General features: G+C 39.8%; 1 protein-coding gene and 1 long non-coding RNA gene across 13 annotated transcripts in view; one reads left to right on the plus strand and one right to left on the minus strand.

The window, feature by feature from the left end:
• The window catches only part of LOC127943188 (uncharacterized), an 83,344-nt gene that overhangs the window by 16,358 nt on the left and 46,069 nt on the right, over positions 1 to 20,917 (plus strand). For 2 of the 3 annotated variants that reach the window (XR_008149591.1, XR_008149590.1), the window contains 2 exons: positions 13,822 to 14,057; positions 14,180 to 14,278. This is a non-coding gene — a long non-coding RNA (uncharacterized LOC127943188). The remainder of the gene's footprint in view (positions 1 to 13,821; positions 14,058 to 14,179; positions 14,279 to 20,917) is intronic. The other variant, XR_008149592.1, reaches the window with a different exon arrangement.
• LOC127943178 (CD276 antigen) overlaps positions 1 to 20,917 on the minus strand; it is a 75,231-nt gene that overhangs the window by 13,479 nt on the left and 40,835 nt on the right. For 3 of the 10 annotated variants that reach the window (XR_008149577.1, XM_052539397.1, XM_052539405.1), the window contains exon 1: positions 931 to 1,088. The exons of 6 other annotated variants lie outside the window; for them this stretch is intronic. Coding sequence is in view for 1 of the 4 variants with exons in the window: in XM_052539400.1 (XP_052395360.1) it covers positions 931 to 941 (11 nt within the window). In the remaining 3 variants the exon portion in view is untranslated. Of the gene's footprint in view, positions 1 to 930; positions 1,089 to 20,917 lie in introns of those variants that run through there. One more of the 10 variants, XM_052539400.1, reaches the window with a different exon arrangement.

A 20,917-nucleotide genomic window follows, 5' to 3' on the forward strand; every position in this document is an offset into this window, starting at 1 on the left:
AAGATGATTCTCAACGATGTTATAAAAGAATGATTTCATTTTTCTTTCTGCAAAATGTGTGTTAAATGGCCATAAACAGGTTTTCTCATTGTATATAATGTATCTATAAACTAAATTTAATTTGCATATTAATGTGTATTTGGGGCAGCATAAAATAAGTGTAATAATGGGAGTTATAACTGACAAGATTGTCATAATAATATATAATAGAATATTGAAATTGTTCATTTGTTCCCAAAATGTGTAATAAACATGTCCCAGTGTCCATATGAGGAAATAACAGAAAGTCATATTTTGATTTGAATCCCATAACATTTTCCTGAGATGTTGATTTATGATACACAGTTTAAAAATGAGACCGATTCAAATGATTAATAACTACAACATTATTCAAATAATTACAAAATATGATCATATTTAAGAGTGTAACTTAATTTCAGACATTTTTTTATGACCAAGGAGAGGGAGTGGTCATGAAACATCCAAATCATTTGGTATCTCTGAAAAGCCCTGAATTTGCTCTGTACAAGACATCCAGACTTAAAACTGGGGTATGTACAGTCTCTGACAAATTAACAAAAATATAATGTCCTCATATAAGGTCGCAGGGTCTTAAAAGAGGCTAAGGAAGTATTATCACCCATCCTCCATGTTAATGCTAATGGTTAGATCAAACAATAGTTATAGCTATTTCTTTGAGTATTTATCCCTTGTTAACTAATCAGACCACAAATACTGCATTAATGGCGATACAAATACTTGTTTACTAATGGTAGTTTAAGTGAGTGCCAAAACAAACCAGGCCAAATGCACATGCGAGCAAACTATCACTTTTTCACCTATCGCAGCAGATCTGAAGTGAAACGTGTGGGAAGTAGCCTACAAATCGTTTCGATGAAACAGAATGTCACTGAAAAAATATAAACATACCCGATGATCATGGTGTCCCGATATAAATAATGAATATTTTACGTAATATTCCTAAAATTATATTTGTAGGAAAACTGAAAGTATGCGTATACGCAAACAGATCTGTTAATGACATCAAACTATCGCGAGAGTGAGTCGCAACCATACAGTGCGACTGCGATTTGCTCTCGCGGTACTTTGGTACGCGAATCCTCTTCTTCTTATATAATTTGCGGCAGGCTAGACGCATCACTGTCTTATTACTGCCCTCCTCCGGTCATCTGGATACTCCGCTTAACATTTAAATCCTTGCGTAAAGCCAAGGTCAGGGGTCTCATTTATCAAACTCTCCAAAGATTTCATCCTAAAAGTGTACGTATGCAAAAGTTTTTAAAACCATGCGTAATTACAATACAGGGTGTGCATCATTGAACATTGTTCTCACAAAAATATATTCTCTCAACATGAGATCTGATTAATTATTGTGCACATAAAGCACTTCTCGCTGTTATTAAAACAGCATACCACAGGAAAAGTAATCAAGCGCATCCAATAAACATGTCTAAATTGTTATCATTTTTAAAGGGGGGGGGGTGAAATGCTATTTAATGCATACTGAGTTTTTTACACTGTTAAAGAGTTGGATTCCCACGCTAAACATGGACAAAGTTTCAAAAATTAAGTTGTACGTTTGAATACTCCTTCCGGTTTGTCACAAGTTTCGGAAAGTTTTTTTTCGAGTATGGGTCTGTGTGACGTTAGATGGAGCGGAATTTCCTTATATGAGTCCTAAGGCACTTCTGCCGGAAGAGTGCGCGCTCCCGTATAGCAGAGCACTGAGAGCACAACAGACATTCACTGATCAGAGCGAGAGCGTCGCGAAATGTCACAAAAGGAGTGTGTTTTTGGTTGCCAGGGCAAGACAACCCTGCACAGATTACCAAAAAAAAAAAAACAGCATTAAGGGACCAGTGGATGGAGTTTATTTTTACAGAGCATCAACGGAGTTGTGCAAGTTTTTTTGTTTGTTCCCTGCATTTCGAACGCAAAAGCCTACTGGCGCTCGTGATTCTTTAGCTCCGCCCACACGTCACGCCTCCAGCCGGTCATGTTTTTCCGGGAAAAATCGGTACAGACTATCTTTCTCTTATGAATATAATAAAACTAAAGACTTTTTGGAGTTATGAAGGATGCAGTACTACTCTATAGGTACTCAAGATTAACAGGATATTGAGTGAAAACGAGCATTTCACCCCCACTTTAACATCTGAGTAATGACTTTATGTAATTTCTGTGATTATCTCCATTAAAGGGTAACTAAACCCCTGGTCAGAGCATGACTTCACCCACTGGCAATATTTGAAAATGCTGAAAATTGGGCAGAGCACAGTGCAGATAGAGGGGACGAACCGAGGGCGGGGCTGAGTGGGTGGGCTGTGAACCTGAGACCTGCAAGAAATGGACACAGCGACCCCATTGAATTCAACCATAGACAGTAAAAGAAATGGACACAGCGACCCCATTGGAACTCAATTGAGACAAGTGAAGCCCATTTTTAGCATTTTTTAGCACTTCCATTTCTGACGCGCAGGCTCAAACTAAGCTTGATGATGTCAGCAACCTGTCTGATAGATGTAAATCTTCTAGTAGCTGTGCGTGCAAACTGCCATCGTTAATCTTGCAGAGACGGCGAGCTTGAGCGGGGAGTTCTTTGGCGTGAGTGAGCAGGAGTAAGTATTCTGATTAATTATTTTGTATTGTATTTTAAAATGTAACGCCAGTACGCCATATTAAGTTAATTGCCTGCGAGCTTCTCCTCCTGTCTGTACGGTAATGTGACAGAGAGTTGAGTGGTTATGACGCAATCGTTAGCCTATTTTTACAAAAAACTGTTTCTACGGGGCCATAATGTAACATAGAAGGTAATGGAGCCCTTTATACATTGTCGTGTATCTTTAGAAATAAATAATGGACAAATGGAGTCTTTAAACACCTCAGGTGTAAAGTTATTGGCTGTCAAAGTGACGCCAAAATGAATAGGAGTCAATGGCAATGCTAACGCAAGTGAAGTTCTGCTACAAGATGTCGGCACCCGGCCGACTTCAACTTCCGGTCGACATCCTTGCCGCCTTGATTGAACAGAGACAAGTGAAGTTATTTGGAAGCACGCACTTCCTGTGGGTCGAGCGTACTGCGCAGACTCAAACTGAGCTTGATGACGTAGATGTCATGTGATGTGAGCAAACTGCCTGACAATTTTACGTCTTCTAATCGCTGTGCCAAGAGAAATCTGAATCAATATAATTGATATAATGCATTTTAAGTCTTTCTGTTTTAATAAATTCTTATTATAATTTATATTACAGTATATTAATACTTCTTTGTAAATTATTATTTGAAGTAACAAAAACATGGTTACTTTGCAGTTACTGTGGCTACAAGAATAATGGTGTTATTGTTAAAACCATGGGTAATTTTCTTAAGGGAACCTGAAAGAAAAATAAAAATTAAAAAATTAAAAAAACTTTCACAGGAATGTGCCTAAAAGTGATAAATGGGCCTTGTTATTAACTAAAAGATTTATAATTTATTTTAATATATATTAAAAATGTGTAAGGTGTGCATTGTAGCTGACACCTAAATGAACACATTACAATTGTTTTATGACTGCAAGTCTTTCTCCCCAAATGCTATTGAGCTTCAAATTTGCGTTTGAGTCCATGTGAAAAAGTAGCATAATTTACATATGATTTACAGTTTATTTTAATAATTATCAAACATTCAGTTCAATTTTGCATTATAGCTGACACCTAGATTAACAATTACAGTTGTTTTATGACTGCAATTCATTCTCCTCAAATTCTACTGACGTTAGAAAAGTGTATAATATAGTACAACATCGCATGTAACTTTAGAGACGGTCCCTAAATTTGAGACTCTCGAACGTCCAACGTCAAGCCAACTTAACGCTTTTATTTATTTATTTACTTATTTATTTATTTATTTTTTACTTTCTTTAGTTTTCTTTTCTCTTTGCCAGACTGCTGATGTCCTTTATCCGGGCATAGACGTCCATCTATCAATTATGAACATTCAGCCACAAACATGTGCGAGCGGTCGCAAGCGTGGATGGGAGGATGGCGCATGTTTATTTTATTTTTATTTATTTATTATTTTTATTTTTAAGCAACTGGGATGGCGCCCCCTCTGGGAGTTGGTGCCCTATGCAGACTGCATACACGGCGGTACTGTTGGTCAGAGAAGAAAATAAATGTCAAATTTGCAGTCACTTCCTCAGTGATGTGTTAGAAACATGTTGCAGTATAGGATAAATACTGTAATTTAAAATAATTAAATAATAGTAATAATAATAAAAACATTCTATCCTCTTAAGGAAAGTTCACACTACATGACATTTGGTGGGACTTTGTTGTTGCAGACAGATTTACGAAGTCTGCAACAATATCTCTGGATATACAGTATCTGGCAGCCAGAATTGAGATCTTATGGTTTGGAAGGTTTGGAAGTGTTTTTTTTTTTTTTTTTTTTTAAGTATGAGCATTTCAACAACGTGATCTGAACAGTCAGATGCTGTGATCTTTTTAAACCTGTTTGATATTAGTATGGTTATGTGTCGATGCCGCCCATTGACGAGACGTTTGCGAACTATCTCGTATGTGGGCGGGTGTCAACACTAAAAGCTCCGACTCTGCCATCCAAGCCCCTTAAAACCACGGCTTGCTTGAATGGCAGAGCGTACATGGCAGCAGGTCAGGCTGGTGCTGCCCTTCATACCATGGCAGTGCTCCAAGCCTACCAAGCTGACCTGCTGCAGGATCTTGACCAGGGGGCAGGGCTGTCCCCTGAGGCAGTCGCTGAGTTGCGCCGGACCATAGATTTGTCTCTCCGGGCCACTAAACAGACTGCACAGACACAGAGGCATCTGTGGCTCAACTTGGCTGATATCGGGGAGAAAGAAAAATCCCTTCTCCTTGATTCACCAGTTTCACATGCTAAACTTTTTGGCACCTCCGCTGAGGCGGTGGTTGGAAAGTTTAGGGAGGCGAAGGCTCGCTCAGCCGCATTTAAGACCTGTATACAGATGAGATCCGGGCCCCAGCCCAGGCAGGCGGGAGGACCTGGTCCGTCTTGGTCTGAGGACCGTAGACAGGACCAGAGGGCTAGTGTCGCCTCTCTTGCACCCCCTTCATGGAGGAGTAGGACACAGAGGAGGCAAGCCTCCCGCAAGAAGTGGGACTTAAGGGAGGTCATTCAGCACAAGCGCAGCAACACTCAGCGGAAGTAGGGCTTGATCTCCCTGGAGGGCCTTTTCTACCAGCCCTCTCCTTCTTCTTGACTCCCCAGGCGTTTACGTTACACCAGCCCTGGGGATGGGCCTTATAATGAGAACTATGTTCTGATGGCCCGCTGTAGCAACTGGTTGATGTGAGCGCCTCTTTTAGGCATGTAAAAGTGGTGGACTCCATATTCATTGAGAACTCTCTGGCGAGTTTTCACTCCGCACGCCGCAGGTGAACTTTTTGGTTTTTAAAAATTCTGTGTGTATAACTAACACTGATTTGTATTTCTCTACAGACCTTGTTACATATATAGACCTAGGGGGTGATTCTTAGAGGAGCAATTAAAGTATTGGACTTTAGGGCCCTGAAGCCTCCCCCAGTTGGTGGCTAGAATGAATTAGGGAGAAGCTCAAAGAAGATTTGGCTTCCGTGCTGAGTATGTGATAACATTTTATTTGCGTGGTGGGCCACCGCTCATTTCTATTTAGCCTCAGGGCTATTAGCCACCCAGGGGTAGATTAGTTCGTCTTCCTAAAAAAAAAAAAGAAAAAAGGAGACCTTTTTTGCTTTAGGTTTAGACTGACGTTGGTGCTTCAGATAGATCTTCAGATAGATGTCCTGCCTATCGGTTTGTGACACTAGTATCCTGAGTACTCGCTCCCTGAGCTCTGTAAGGTTTCAGTAGGCTGAGTGTTTCACAGCCTCTCAATCAAGTAGGCTGTGGCGACTCCGAGCCCTCAGGTAGATCTATGCTTGTAGGTCACCCGACTCACCCGAGCCGCTTCTGTAGCTGGCCTAGGCTATGCTAGGGATATTGGAGGCGTGTTGCTTAGTATAGCTGCCGCATTCATTATGTGTTAGGCTTCCTCCCCTAGATTTCAGCCTCCTCCCTTAAATGGGAGTTGTTGGCCAAGGCCCGCCCCTTTCTCTCCATTCAGGGGTGATATAGTAATGCAGGGTGGTAGATGAGGTAGGATCAGTCTGGCAGGGTTAGGCCATCTTTCGCCTCTGCGAAGTGACAGTTCATCAGACCGTGCCGAACAGAGAAATTTGGGCCTCTAAAGCTGGCTCCACTCTGCCCGTTGAGCTTATCGCTCGACAGGTGAAGCCTACTACCTGATAACCACAATATATGGGAGTTCACCTACAGAGAGGCCTAAAGAGGCCTACTACCTGTTACCAGATAACCACCTTAAGTGGAAACTGAAAGTCATTTGGAACTCAACTCCAGGGAGGCCTGGTGAGGCCTACTACCTGACAACCACAAAACACGGGAGCTCGCTTACAGAGAGGCCTGGAGGGGCCTACTACCTGAAAAAAAACATGCTATTTAGTGGAAATGCACAGTATGTGGGAGCTAAACCTCCAGGGAGGCCTGGTGAGGCCTACTAGCTGACAACCACAGTATGTGGGAGTTCACTTACAGAGAGGCCTAGAGAGGCCTACTACCTGTTACCAGAAAACCACCCTAAGTGGAAAGCTTACTTTCAGGGAGGCCTTGTGAGGCCTACTACCTGATAGTTCAAAAAAGCGGGAACTCAACTTCAAGGAGGCCTGCGGGGCCTGCCACCTAGTTACCACAGTATGTAGGATTTAACCCTCAGGGAGGCCTTGTAAAGCCTACTACCTGATTACCACAAAATGTGGGAGCCCACCTTCAGGGAGGCCTGAAGAGGCCTACTACCTGAAACAGTCTAATCAGCTGGATGTGACTGCTGCTGGGGGCTCGCCTAACAGGGAGGCCTGGTCGAGCCTACTAGCTGATAGCGAGTCTATTCTGCTACTTTAACGAATACTGCTGGAACCATACTATTAAAAACTTTCCCTATAGTTTTGTCCAAGTGTATGTTCCACAATGTTGCGACCCACCTCAGAGGAGGCCTGTTAAGACGTATTGTCGAAGTTCCCTTCGAAAGGAAACGTCTCAGGTTACAAATGTAACCTTTGTTCCTTGAGAACAGGGAACGAGACAATACGTCTCCCAGCCATGCCTCGGGGCCTGCCTGCCAAACAGTCCCTTCAGACAAAAGGATATTGTCATGGTTTCAAGGCGCCCTTTTTATATATCCAGGTCGCACGCTCATCATTCAAGCTGATGATTCACGGCTGTCGCCGGTCAGCATGATTGCTGTGAGTTGATATTTGATTTCAGACACCTGTCACGCCTGAGGCGTTCCCAATAACGTCGATGACGTATTGTCTCGTTCCCTGTTCTCAGGGAACAAAGGTTACATTTGTAACCTGGAGAATTTTTTTTCTTTTATAGTTTATATAGTTTTATAGTCATATAGTTAAAAAAACAGCATGATTCCTTTATCTTTTGGATATTATTAGCTTAAATAAGCTGAATAATTACATTAATAAATGTAAATTGTTACTTTAGATGGCTAACTTTAATTTCCTCAACTAAATATAATTTCAATGTTAATCAAAATAAATTTGCAATGCTTCTTTAATTGTTTCTAAATGTGTATGTGCTGTGAGGATTTGCAGCGTTTCTTAATTTATATGTGTTGAAGTACTTGCAGCACGTTTCGTTGTATGCATGTGTTGTGAAGTATTTGCAACATGTTTCGTTATATGCAAGTGTTGTGATTATTTTCTTGTAGCGCGTTTCGTATATGTATGTGTTGTGATGATTTGCAACACTTGTGTTGTCAAACTGATGGAGATGTTTTCTTCACTTGCTGATGTTTTTGCAATTTGCATGCGTTTAATTTACAGCATGTTGAGCTGTCTCGGCCACCGTACTATTGACTGGCATAGACAACCAAGGAGCATGTCATTTGTTTTAGAAAAAGCAAGATATTGACCTAGACACTTTTGTATATACACTATCAGTGAACTACCATTTGTGACCTCAATTGACTAATATAATGCTGCCTTTACATCTATTTTGGATGAGTTTGCCCCCCATGAAGAAATGTGTTGTTTCTTTTAAGAGGTCTTCTAAATGGTATACATCGGTTATGAAGACAGTCAGAGTCGTTCGGACCCAATTGCAGTGCTTTAAGAATGGTCAGACAGGCAGAATTCAGGAATGGAGTCAGGTATGTCAGGGATATCCAGAATCGAAAAGAGAAACAACCAGAAGTCGGGGCAGGCAGCAGAGAATCAGAGTCGAAATACACAGCCCAAAAGGTCAGACACGGGAAAAACAAACACAGGGAAAACGCTCAGAAATGCTAGACAGGGCTAAACAAGACGTCACAAGTTTCTGGACTGGAAGCCATCTTGGAAAGACACTCTGGAGTGGGAGATACTGCAGGACTGTGGTGTTCCTCGTCCACAACACCCACAGTAAAGGCAGAGCCACTTAGTTGAACTGCCAGATCTATGTAAAACTCAGTTTCCAGTTTGGATCGTGCAGTGGCATAATTGATTGCAGCGGTTCAGCTAGGCCTCCTCTGAAAAATATCATGTGGTACATCTCGTCCATAGATGTTGAATGAGCCAGTTACACAAAGTCCATCACATAGTCCTCAATGGAGCAATCTCCTTGACGTAGACACAATCTGTGCTGCTGGATGCATGACTGACCTGGATACACTTCTGGATCCTGGTTTGGTGAAGTCTTCTGTTATGAAGGGAGTCAGAGTGGTTCGGATCCAATTGCAGTGCTTCATTTATGAATGGTCAGACAGGCAGAATTCAGGAATAGCATCAGGTATGTCAGGGATATCCAGAATTGAAAACAGAAACAAGCAGAAGTTGTGGCAGGCAGCAGAGAATCAGAGTCAAAATACACAATCCAAAAGGTCAGACACGGGAAAAACACAGGGAAAATGCTCAGAAATGCTAGACGGGGCTAAACAAGACTTCGCCAAGTGTCTTTTTTCTTTTCTGGAGTTTTTCTTGGTGGTTGGCACAAAATGAAAAGGTGCATTACCGCCACCAACTGGTATGGAGTGTGGATCTGAATGACTACTAATTTTATTCAAAACAAAATAAAACTAAATTGAATCAACAAAACAAATTAAGACTCAAATCTTTTCAGTCATATTGATTCATCTAAGATAATGAAAAACGATTCCATAGCACTTATCTCTTGAGTTTTTTTCTAAGAATTTCTACCAAATCAAAATTTATTCTTTCCATTCTAATGTTTCGGATCATTTGCCATCTTTTTCCCTCATATTTCTTACAGTGCACCATGATGTGTTCTATTGTCTCTTGTTGCCCACAGTATTCACATCTTCCAGTGTTATGCTTACCTATTTTAAATAAAGTGCAGTTTAACACTGTGTGCCCAAATCTAAGTCTAGATATAATAGTCTCTTCTCTCCTTTTCCTTCTTGCACATCTCATTTCTCCCACTCTCCTCTGAATTTTTTTTTTCCACTCTCAACCATCTTTTCCTCTCTTCTCACCAAGTGTCTGTGTGTGAGTGCTGCTTATATGTGTTTGTAAATGAGTTGCAGGTGTGCAAAGGAGATTAGCTGATGAATGAGGTGCAGGTGTGGCAAGGTGATAGTGCTGCAGTGACTCATGGGAGATGCAGTTCGGGTGTGGTGCAACAGTATGAGAGGTGCTAGTGTCCAAGTGATATGGTGACATATGGTGGTTGATGAGTGGAATAGTCCTGAGTAGAGTTCCCTCTACTGAAGTTCATGGGCACTCCAGCTAATGATCGTGACAACATCTGTACTACGTGAGCTTAAGGCTGCTCGTAGGCAGCTGGAGCAACAATATAGGAAATCTGTCCAATAGTTTACAAATTTATGTATGACCAGCATCTGAGTGAGCACCAGAATTCTTTAAAATTGCAAAAGTTTTATTCTACAATCATTAATAGTGGGGTTTCTAATCCAAGACTATTGTTTAATATACAATAAATAATCTAACCCAACCAATCACTAGGCTTAATTACCTAACCACAGAGCAGTGCAATGATTTTCTTAAATATATTTTTCCTGTTAAATCGAGAAAAAATTTCAGACAATTGCATCTGCATAGACTTCATCTGAGCTATTAGACCTCCTCTGTTTTCAAGTTTTACTGCTGTTAGACTTTATTTCAAAATTGGTTCCATCAACGATTTCTTCATCTTCTATACTTGATTCAGTCTAACAGAGAAGATGAGAAAGAAAGGTCTTTCTGAGGCTAAACTTTTTAGACTGTGGCTAAACAAAAATAAAATTCCTTTTTACAAAACAAAAACATTTTCCTATTGAAGAATCAAGAAGGATGTATTCCAGCATCACCAATCAAGAACAGTTCTTCATCAAAGGTGTGTAAAAGATTCAAACTTCTAGTTATATTCCATTTGCTCAGTAATATAGGAGCTGTCCTATATTAAAAAAAAAAAAAAAAAAAAAAAAAAAAAAAAAAAAACTATAGGCTGGTGTGTGGATTATGTAGTGATAATGATAAGTAATTTTGCTTTTTAATATAAAACATACATAATTAATTGGCATGCAAAAGATACAGTATAATATAAAAATGTAAATAATATACAAAAACAACAACAATATAAAAACAGAACACACAAAATATAAACCATAATTGGTCATTCAAATTTATTTCTAGCCAGTCAAAATTAGCTGATATTTCTGTCTTTTAGAGAAAATGTCACATTAAATACCATCATTAATGCGGAGGCCACATGAACCATTTTTGTTAAGCTAGTCATTTTCAATTTCACGTTGTTAAACTTTTACATTTTAATTTGAGTGGTCACTTTAAAAAACTAAATTGTACAATAGCACACAGGTATGCTTTAGTGCATTTTGAGGCAAATATCAGATCATCAAAAACACATGCTTATATTAAGGTAGTATGGAAGCTAACTGCTATATTGTCACAGGTTAATGACACGGTTTTCTAAAAGGTCAGAAGATGAAGATAATGAAAGCTGATTAAAAATACAACTCAGATTCATTAAAGAGTGTGAACTAGCCATACAAAAGGATGAACTAGAACAACTTAAATATAGGGCAAATGATAGAATTAAAGACAAACATTTGTGAAAATTAAATGAATAACAATGACAACTAATATGTGGCGCGAAGATAGAACAAGTCCATGAACAGAGAAACTAATACAAAGTAACGAAAGGCTGTGACAAACAGGTTACTCTTAATGGATGAATCTACTGTATATTTTTGAAGTACTAAATAAAATGGCGCAGTATACAGTCAAGCAGCATACAATTAGATCACTATAGCAAATAAATTAAGATGAAATCTTAATGTCTGTTGGGTTAAAATGTTAATCTTTCTAAACTCAACCTGTTTAAAAGTCTTAATACGACTAACATCCTTCTTGGAGATGCCACATATACAGTTTAAAAGATCATTTTGAAGTCAGGCTGTGAATTGTAAAAAGTCAAAAAGTCGTGGCCTAATGGTTAGAGAGTTTGATTCCTAACCCTAGGGTTGTGGGTTTGAGTCTTGGGCCGGCAATACTACGACTTAGGTGAGAAAGGCACTTATCCACAAATGTTGCCCAAGCTGCAGCATAAATGATGCCCACTGCTCCGGGTGTGTTTCAGGTGTGTGTGTTCACTGCTGTGTGTGTGCACTTTGGATGGGTTAAATGCAGAGCATGAATTCTGAGTATGGATTACCATACTTGGCTGAATGTCACGTCACTTTAAAGTGCATCTTAATACCTCAAACTAAAGTCTTGAAGTAACTATCATCTCTTCTACAATAAAGTGTTGCAATTTTGTGCTCTACTTTCTGCAAGCCATAGTCACTGGTTTCTCTTTTGAACAACACTTTTTTTTTGATACAGTAGTTCTGCAATTAGTGGGACAGACTTGAATGTGTGATTTGTCTCTGTTTGGAGAACATTACTGATGCCATCAGTCATCTTAAACTCAACACATTTCCAAGAATGGACTGAAGATTTGTCTTCTGAATTCCACAGATAGTATGCTAAAAATTTACTCTTGTCACAGAAAGTAATATTAAAGGTTCACTTCCTCTACACTTACTCAAGGCATTAAGTAAAAAAGGCAATATGTCTTAACAACAATTACAACATTTAAGCCTTGCGCAATTAAGATGCTATAATAGATACCATTTTTTTTTAAAGGTACACACATCTCTAATGGAGTAGATGCATATGTTGTCCATGTTAGATTTCCAGTCTAACAGGTGTATGTATATACACTTCTAGTTTTACCTGATGCCAGTGTAGAGAGAAAGCCAATAATGTTCATACCTAATATCACTTCAAATATTTGATCTTAGGTGTCAGGTGAATGAATGGAATAATAAAAAAACTGTCTTGTACATGCTATCAGAAATGTCCTACTTCCCATTTCTGAAGCCGTGATTACCAGCTCGTCACGTTCACATGCTTTGTTGTCGGAAAGAATAGAAATAATCCCTGACAGCAACATTGTTTAGTTCCAGATCTGGACCACATACTGAATGATGGCACTTGGATGCTCTTCTGCTTTTAGTGATCAGTCTTCATCTGACCTTGACTTGTATATTTTAGTTTTCTCTGGCTGCTGAATCTGTTTATAAAACACGTTTGCAGTAGCAAAAAAAAAAAAAAAAAAAAAAAAAATACAATCCAAGACAGAATGTGATCAGGTGATTCTAATATATGATGCAGTGTTCTAATTCACTGATCTCATCTGAATCCTAAATACTGATCATAAGTGTGTTGCTCCATTAATTTAGGTTAACCAACCCCATAATACTGCAGCATGAAAGCCAGTAGTGTTGCACCAATCAGGAATGAAATACTTTTTAAAATGTGTTCTATACAGAAAAAAGTTTTGAACTATTATATTATTTCACATCAAGAAAAAACACAAACCCCAGTTGAAAATTCTTTAGACCTCTCATTTATTTATTTTTGTGATACTGATATCTTCGTGTTCCATGATGTCATGAGACATTTGCAAACAAGCAGCTCCACATTGCTCAAATCCCACAACTCTACTGTAGATGTCATCTTTGCCTTTGACATTTTTCAGCCCGATCATGATCACATCTCATCTGATCTCTTCATTCTGAAGCTGGAAGGACAGTGAGATGAGACAGTGAGACAGTGAGATCAGAAAAACATCCAGACACAACAATAGCTTGTTTTCATATTTCAACAAGTTCATGGTTTTAGTTTTTTCAGGTCAAAGTTCTGATGTCATGATAAGAGTAACTGTTACATTCAGATCTGTTAATAAAAAACATAAAAATGAGTGTAAATCAACACAAAGTATGTCAGATTGACTGTACATAGCTGTACAATGAAAAAGGTTAAAAACAATCATTCTCCCAGTAACATTATAAAAACATTTGTTCAAAGTCACCTGGTCTTCAAAACGTTTCCGTTTCACAAAATGTTAGCATTGTCCATGAAATGTTTATACCTGAAACATTTAGTTGGATGTTGAAATTTTACTTGATTCAGAAGTAAAATTCTCATCTTTGAAGAATAGTGAACTAGAATGTTTCCTAATTATCAAATAAACAAGAAAAAGTGTTTTAAAATGTTTTAAAAAACTGGATATTTGAATTCAGAAAGTTCATCTGCTTTAAAACTAGCAACCAAACCTTCATGCTGATATTGTATCCTATAAACAAACGCTTGAAGGGCAGTTTCAAGACAAGACTGTGCGTGTGAAACTGTTGCTTTCTGTTTCTTTTAGTTCCTTTGCAGAGAATGAGGATGTCTTGGTGATCTGATGACCACAAAACAGACTGTAATTGTCCACTTGACTTCTCATCATCTGACAGATTCCCTCAGTCTCTATGAGTTCCTCCTCCCAAGAGAACGTCAGTCAATATTATCTTTGAGTCTCACAAGAACTGAACAATCTGTCAGGATCAAAACAAGAGAGAACACCTTTAGGGATTGAGCTCAGCTATAAGAAAAAGAATACAGGTAATTTCTTGTTGTAGAACAAGTTTTTAATTATGAATTATTTAAATCTATTTGAAAGGCAAATTTGTGCAAAAGCCAGGCTGTGTTTCCTTGTTGTATTGAAATCTCTCTCTCTCTCCCAGCAGGGACATACTGTACAGTATAAGAGAACATTTGACTTGAAGAACACGATGTGTTTTCCCAAAGAGTTTTACGGCAGGAAGCTTGAATCACATAATCATGTAAGTCTGAGTACATTTACTCATTTATTAAATTTACTGCTGTTCATTTCATCATTTCATTATTGGATCAAATTTTACAAGCATGCCTGCTGAAAAGAGCATCTTATTTTTATTATTAGATATCAGACTTAATTATTCAGTGAACTAGCTCAATACTTTTTGGTCTAACGAAAGAATTGAGAAAGAAAACTAAGCTGTTGCCATGTCTGTTATTGATAAATTAAAGTCTAGACATGACAGAGGGTTTTCAGATACAGTTAGTCAGAATCATGTTTAATATTAATAAAGGTGAAAATTCAGTAGAAGGTCAGAGGTCTTGAATATATTGTAAGTAAATAAAAAAGTATAAGTAAATCTGAGAAAGATAAATGACTATTTTGTGGTTAAGCCTAGGAGTTTGATACTCTGTTGAAAAAAATAAGTCAAATAGTCAATATAGTCATCTAAAACCTACCATATATTGATAACATTTGGCGACCACAGAACACATTGCACTGTGAGGTCAATGTAGGCATGATGTGGGCTTGATTGGGTTCCATGTTGGCTATTTGAATTATCCCCAGCTGGTTGTGTCCATGATAATCAGGTAAGTCTGAAAGAGTCTCACAACTGTACCAATGCATTTACAATACCATCGATGTATTGTATAATTAAGTAAATATGATTCCTTGATTTACCTTTGTAAAGAAATCTCATTGCTCTCTGCTGTCTTTACCTGCATCAGCCACCGTAAAGGGGAAGGGGTGAGCGTGGGACTGAGCCGTTGGTTGCAATTTACAACCTCACCGCTAGATGCCGCTAAAAAATGCAAATGCAAGCCTGTAGCTCTAACCCAATCATAACCTATATCAGTAAACCAGAGCATAAAATGTGATTGGTCGACAGGGGTGTTGATCCAGGACCAACAAGGATGTTGACTGAGGAAATGTGCTGTTTGTACTGTAAATAAATGTTCTGTTAATAACCTTCAGGTAAAAAAGTCGCAAATGCTCTTTGCCACCTTGTATGACACATATACAGTATTTTTGCCTTGTTTTCCGGTGAAATACCTAAGGTAATGACACTAAGATGTGTTTTTAGAGAATATACTACTAACTACTTGAATTAAGTAATTAGCTAATACATTTTTTTTTATCTAGTCTGTGAGAAAGAGAATTATTATTTTTTATTATTTATTGAGGAAGAGGATGATGTAGACAGTAAACTTTTTTTCACTGATAGCTCATTACGAACTATGAAGAATGACCTGCAGAGGGCAGCAGAGAAGATCTAGAACAGGGTTCTCCAACCTTTTTGTGACTGAGGGCCCCATGAAGGGATAAAATAGTCTCAAGGGCTACTTGTTTGATATACTCCAGTGTGTCTGTATACACACACACACACACACACATGCATATATATATGCCATTCCTCCTTGCAGATCCTCTCCAGTTCTGTAAGGCTGGATGGTAAACGTTGGTGGACAGCCATTTTCAGGTCTCTCCAGAGATGCTAGATTGGGTTTAAGTCAGGGCTCAGGCTGGGCCATTCAAGAACAGTCACAGAGTTGTTGTGAATTCATCTTTCCCTTGATTGCAACCAGTCGTCCTGTCCCTGCAGCTGAAAAACATCCACCCAACAGCATGATGCTGCCACCACCATGCTTCACTGTTGGGAGTGTATTGGATAGGTGATGAGCAGTGCCTGGTTTTCTCCATGCATACCGCTTCAAATTAAGGCCAAAAAGTTATATCTTGGTCTTATCAGACCAGAGTTTTTCAGATGTTTTTTTAGAAATCTCCATGGGGGCTTTCATGTGTCTTGCACTGAGCAGAGGCTTCTGTCTGGCCACTCTGCCATAAAGAGCCAACTGGTGGAGCTCAGCCACAGTGATCTTTGGGTTCTTCTTTACCTCTCTCAACAAGGCTCTTCTCCCCGATACGATGGCCAGCCTCAGTCATGAGATGCACCCTAATATACGAACCCGATTCCAAAAAAGTTGGGACACTGTACAAATTGTGAATAACAACAGAATGCAATGATGTGGAAGTTTCAAATTTCAATATTTTATTTTATTCAGAATACAACATAGATGACATATCAAATGTTTAAACTGAGAAAATGTATAATTTTAAGGGAAAATAAGTTAATTTTAAATTTCATGGCATCAAAACATCAAAAAAAAGTTGGGACAAGGCCATGTTTACCACTGTGCGGCATCCCCTCTTCTTTTTATAACAGTCTGCAAACATCTGGGGACTGAGGAGACAAGTTGCTCTTGTTTAGGAATAGGAATGTTGTCCCATTCTTGTCTAATACAGGCTTCTAAACGCTCAATTGTCTTAGGTCTTCTTTGTCACATCTTCCTCTTTAAGATGCACCAAATGTTTCTATGGGTGAAAGATCTGGACTGCAGGCTGGTCATTTCAGTACCCGGATCCTTCTTCTACACAGACATGATGTTGTAATTGATGCAGTATGTGGTCTGGCATTTTCATGTTGGAAAATGCAAGGTCTTCCCTGAAAGAGACGACGTCTGGATGGGAGCATATGTTGTTCTAGAACTTGGATAAACCTTTCAGCATTGATGGTGCCTTTCCAGATGTGTAAGCTGCCCATGCCACATGCACTCATGCAGCCCCATACCATCAGAGATGCAGGCTTCTGAACTGAGCGCTGATAACAACTTGGGTTGTCCTTATCCTCTTTAGTCCAGATGACATGGCGTCCCAGTTTTCCTTAATGAACTTCAAATTTTGATTCGTCTGACCACAGAACAGTTTTCCACTTTGCCACAGTCCGTTTTAAATGAGCCTAGGCCCAGAGAAAGTAGAAGTATTCCTGAGCCCATGTTGTGACTTTCATTACAGTAGCATTTCTGTATATGATGCAGTGCCGTCTAAGGGCCCGAAGATCACAGGAATCCAGTATCGGTTTCCGGCCTTGACCCTTACGCACAGAGATTGTTTCAGATTCTCTGAATCTTTGGAAGATATTATGCACTGTAGATGATGATAACTTCAAACTCTTTGCAGTTTTTTTTCTGAGAAACTCCTTTCTGATATTGCTCCACTATTTTTCATCGCAGCATTGGGGAAATTGGTGATCCTCTGCCCATCTTGACTTCTGAGAGACACTGCCACTCTGAGAGGCTCTTTTTATACACAATCATGTAGCCAGTTGACCTAATAAGTTGCAAGTTGGTCCTTCAACTCTTCCTTATATTTACATTGAACTTTTTCAGCCTCTTATTGCTACCTGTCCCAACTTTTGTGGAATGTGTAGCTCTCATGAAATCCAAAATGAGCCAATATTTGGCATGACATTTCAAAATGTCTCATTCTCAAAATTTGATGTGTTTTCTATATTATATTGTGAATAAAATATAAGTTTATGTGATTTGTAAATTATTCCATTCCTTTTTTTAAATTTGTACAGTGTCCCAACTTTTTTGGAATCGGGTTTTACATGGGTTTGTTCATGGATTACATGTATTTGAATTAGCCACAGTTGGTTGTGTCCATGATAATCAGGTAAGTTTGATTGAGTCTCACATGGGGTGGAATGGTTCAACTTAGTCACGGTTCGGTTTGTATCAAGGTTTAAGAATCACGGTTTCATTAGGGTTCATTATGTGCTATGTTTAGGCAAAAACTATACTGTCAAATAAAAAAAATAATAAAAAAAGAATAATCGAACTTAAGAATTACAAGCAACATCACAAATAAATACAATAGTTTAAAGATACAAATACAATAAAAAGTGATTAATATTAGACCAACCTAAAAAAGGCCCAGAAAGGTAGTAAGGACAATAGTTTATATGACATCAGTGAATCAACCATAATTTTATAAAGCAACAAGAAAAAAAAATTGTTTGCAAAGAAAACAGAAATTATGACTTCATTCAACAATTTTTTTCTACTCCGTGTCAGTCTTTGACGTGTGTTTTCAAGAGTATCATGACTCATGCGTGTGGTGCTGCTGATGCAGGAGCCATCATTCATGTCTGGCAAAAACACATTCCCCTGTACTGCAAATATTCCTCAGGGAAAGTCGCAAATGATCTTTGTAATGCACTGTATATGTCAAATATACAGTATTTTTGCCTTGATTTCTAGTAAAAGTCCCTAAGATATTAAAACATGTTTACTATACTACTTACATTGAGTTATTACAAAGAAAAAAAAAAGTATGTTGGGAAAGAGGTTTTTTTTTTTATTTGTTTTTGAGGAAGAGGAAGCAGATGTAGATACTAAACTTATTTAGTCATAACTCATTCTGAACTATTATGAATGACCTACTGAGGGCTGCAGAGAAGCTTTAAAACATACAGGATCAGACAGTCTTTCTAGACAGAGGCTATATGATCTACCAGTGCAATATTTTTTGCCTAAGTGGAACAGTAAAGAAGATTTTTAGCTGAAACCATGGTTCTTTGTCATGCATAAAATGCTATTCAGTGGCCACCAGTTTTTGAGAATAATAAAAGTATTTCAAGGGACACACAATTTATACCAGTGGCTCCTGATGACAAATTGAGGACTTTTCAATTGAAATGAGCAAGAAAGTAAATATTATTTACAGCATTATTGCTGTAACGAATGGTCTGGAGTGACATCCTGTATGCAAACTAATCATTATTTTGAACTGGTTCTTTTGAATTAACTAGATTAACCAGTTCACCAATGGTTAACCATGGCTCCCCGAGAAGGGTAACGAGACATAGCATCCTCTAGTGGAAAATTTGGGGAACACCTCAGACTGGTGTCTGAAGCTATGATTAAAAGTGACAATGAAGTTGGCCGACAATAGTCCCCGACATAACTATCAGCGCAACCACTGTTATAAAAGGTGTCTGTGGTACATGTCATGAATATTATTGAGTGAAGGACAGGTGTGCAAGAAGGCCCAAAATATGGCACCAATACGCAGAGTCACATTTCCGTTCTCAGAGAATCATGGTTACCTATTTAGTTAGTGACACTATCCCCTTATGATGGTACAAGAGGTGTATGTATGTTGGGGGGAGGGGGTATCATCCAGATCCTTTAGCAGGTCAGCCTGGTAAGCTTGTAACACTGCCATTTGTGCAACTCTCCAACAGCCTGACCTGCGGCCACATATGCCGTCATTAAAATATGATGTGGTACGCAGCAGTTTAGATGGCAAAGAGGGAGTGTGACGAGAGGGGTGAGAGCGCCTCCTTCTTCCCGACTTAAGAACGTTGTTACAGTCTTCTGTGGGACTCGAGACCGGTGAGTGTCGCAGGTGTCATTCATTTCCAATCACTCCACCGTTCCCATGGCTCTCGGCCTCACCCCACTCGTCACATACCCCCATCGCCCCTTGCAGGCTGGAGGGGTATCCACGAGACTGAGCTCTAAAACCACCCCCCACCCCCTCCTCTGACGGGGGACATGCTCACTTTGACCTGTGGGAACCTGGGGGTAGGACAGATGAGGTGAGAGAAAAGGTGATGGAAGGATAAGGAGCGACAGAGACGAGAGAGGGGAGAAAAAATATTCCAGTTCCCAGACGCACTGACACTTGGTTCCCAGACGCACTGCCGCTCAGCACTCCACCAGCAGGGTGAACTCCTCCACGGTGCCTGGCAGTGGCACTGGATGGCCCTCGGTGGACGGCACGACACTCCTCTGCCGCCCGGTAGATGGCGACGGCTACTCCACGTTCAGGCAGCCGGCAGGAGTCCCCCGTTCCCTACTCCTCCCAATTCCATCACGGACGACAGCAGGCTCCGGCTCCCTGGTAAACGGCGCCAACTCCTCCGCTCCCTCACGGATGGCAGTGCCCCTCCACATCGCGGGCGGCTGGCAGCGACCTTGTCCTTCCATGGCAACTCACTCCAGACCACCGCCTCAAGTATTCATGGTGCCTGACTTCTACACCATGCACGATGGCACCTCGGGTTCACCACAGTGGCGAGGGATCTTTGGTAGTGCATCCCTCCTTCTCCCGGATTTCAGCACCAGTGAAATAATATAAAACCTTAATAATCATCGGGAAGAAGGAGGCAGGAACCGGCGGACAATCAAACAAAGTCTTTGATAATCTAATAACCACAAAACAAATTAAAACCAAACACAAAAATAATCCCACGCCTGGTCCTCTCTTGTCCTTCACTGTTGTCACTCCTCTTTTGTATCCTTCCAATCTCCTCCGTGGGACTTGAGACCGGTGAGTGTCGCAGGTGTCGTTCATTTCCAATCACTCCACCGGCCTTGCTTCATTCCAATGGCTTTCGGCCCAAACCCACTCATCACAGTATGGTTTTGATCAGACATAAATCACTCATCCAATCTACCATAAGCGATTTGCTGCTGCTTGCTCTTCCACGGTAGGTCTTATATGTGGGGAAGGAGGGCTGGGAGATGTTGAGAAAGAGAGTGCATCCATATCCAAGCAGTTCACTCAGGACCACAGGGGAATTAGAAAAGGAAATACCTTTATTAAATTCATTTGACAGCTCTGCCAGCTTAATAAGAAATCAGTGTACCGCTAAAAGCCATGGGTACTGTACCAGACTCAGAGACACAGATATAGTTAAGAGAAGGAGTCCAGGAACTGGATGAAGGCAAGTAGAGCCGAGAAGAGGCTTGAAATTGACAAGACCTTAGAGCAGGGGTAGGCAACGGCGGTC

Source organism: Carassius gibelio, chromosome A22 (assembly GCF_023724105.1).
Source record: "Carassius gibelio isolate Cgi1373 ecotype wild population from Czech Republic chromosome A22, carGib1.2-hapl.c, whole genome shotgun sequence".
Taxonomy (NCBI): Eukaryota; Metazoa; Chordata; class Actinopteri; order Cypriniformes; family Cyprinidae; genus Carassius; species Carassius gibelio.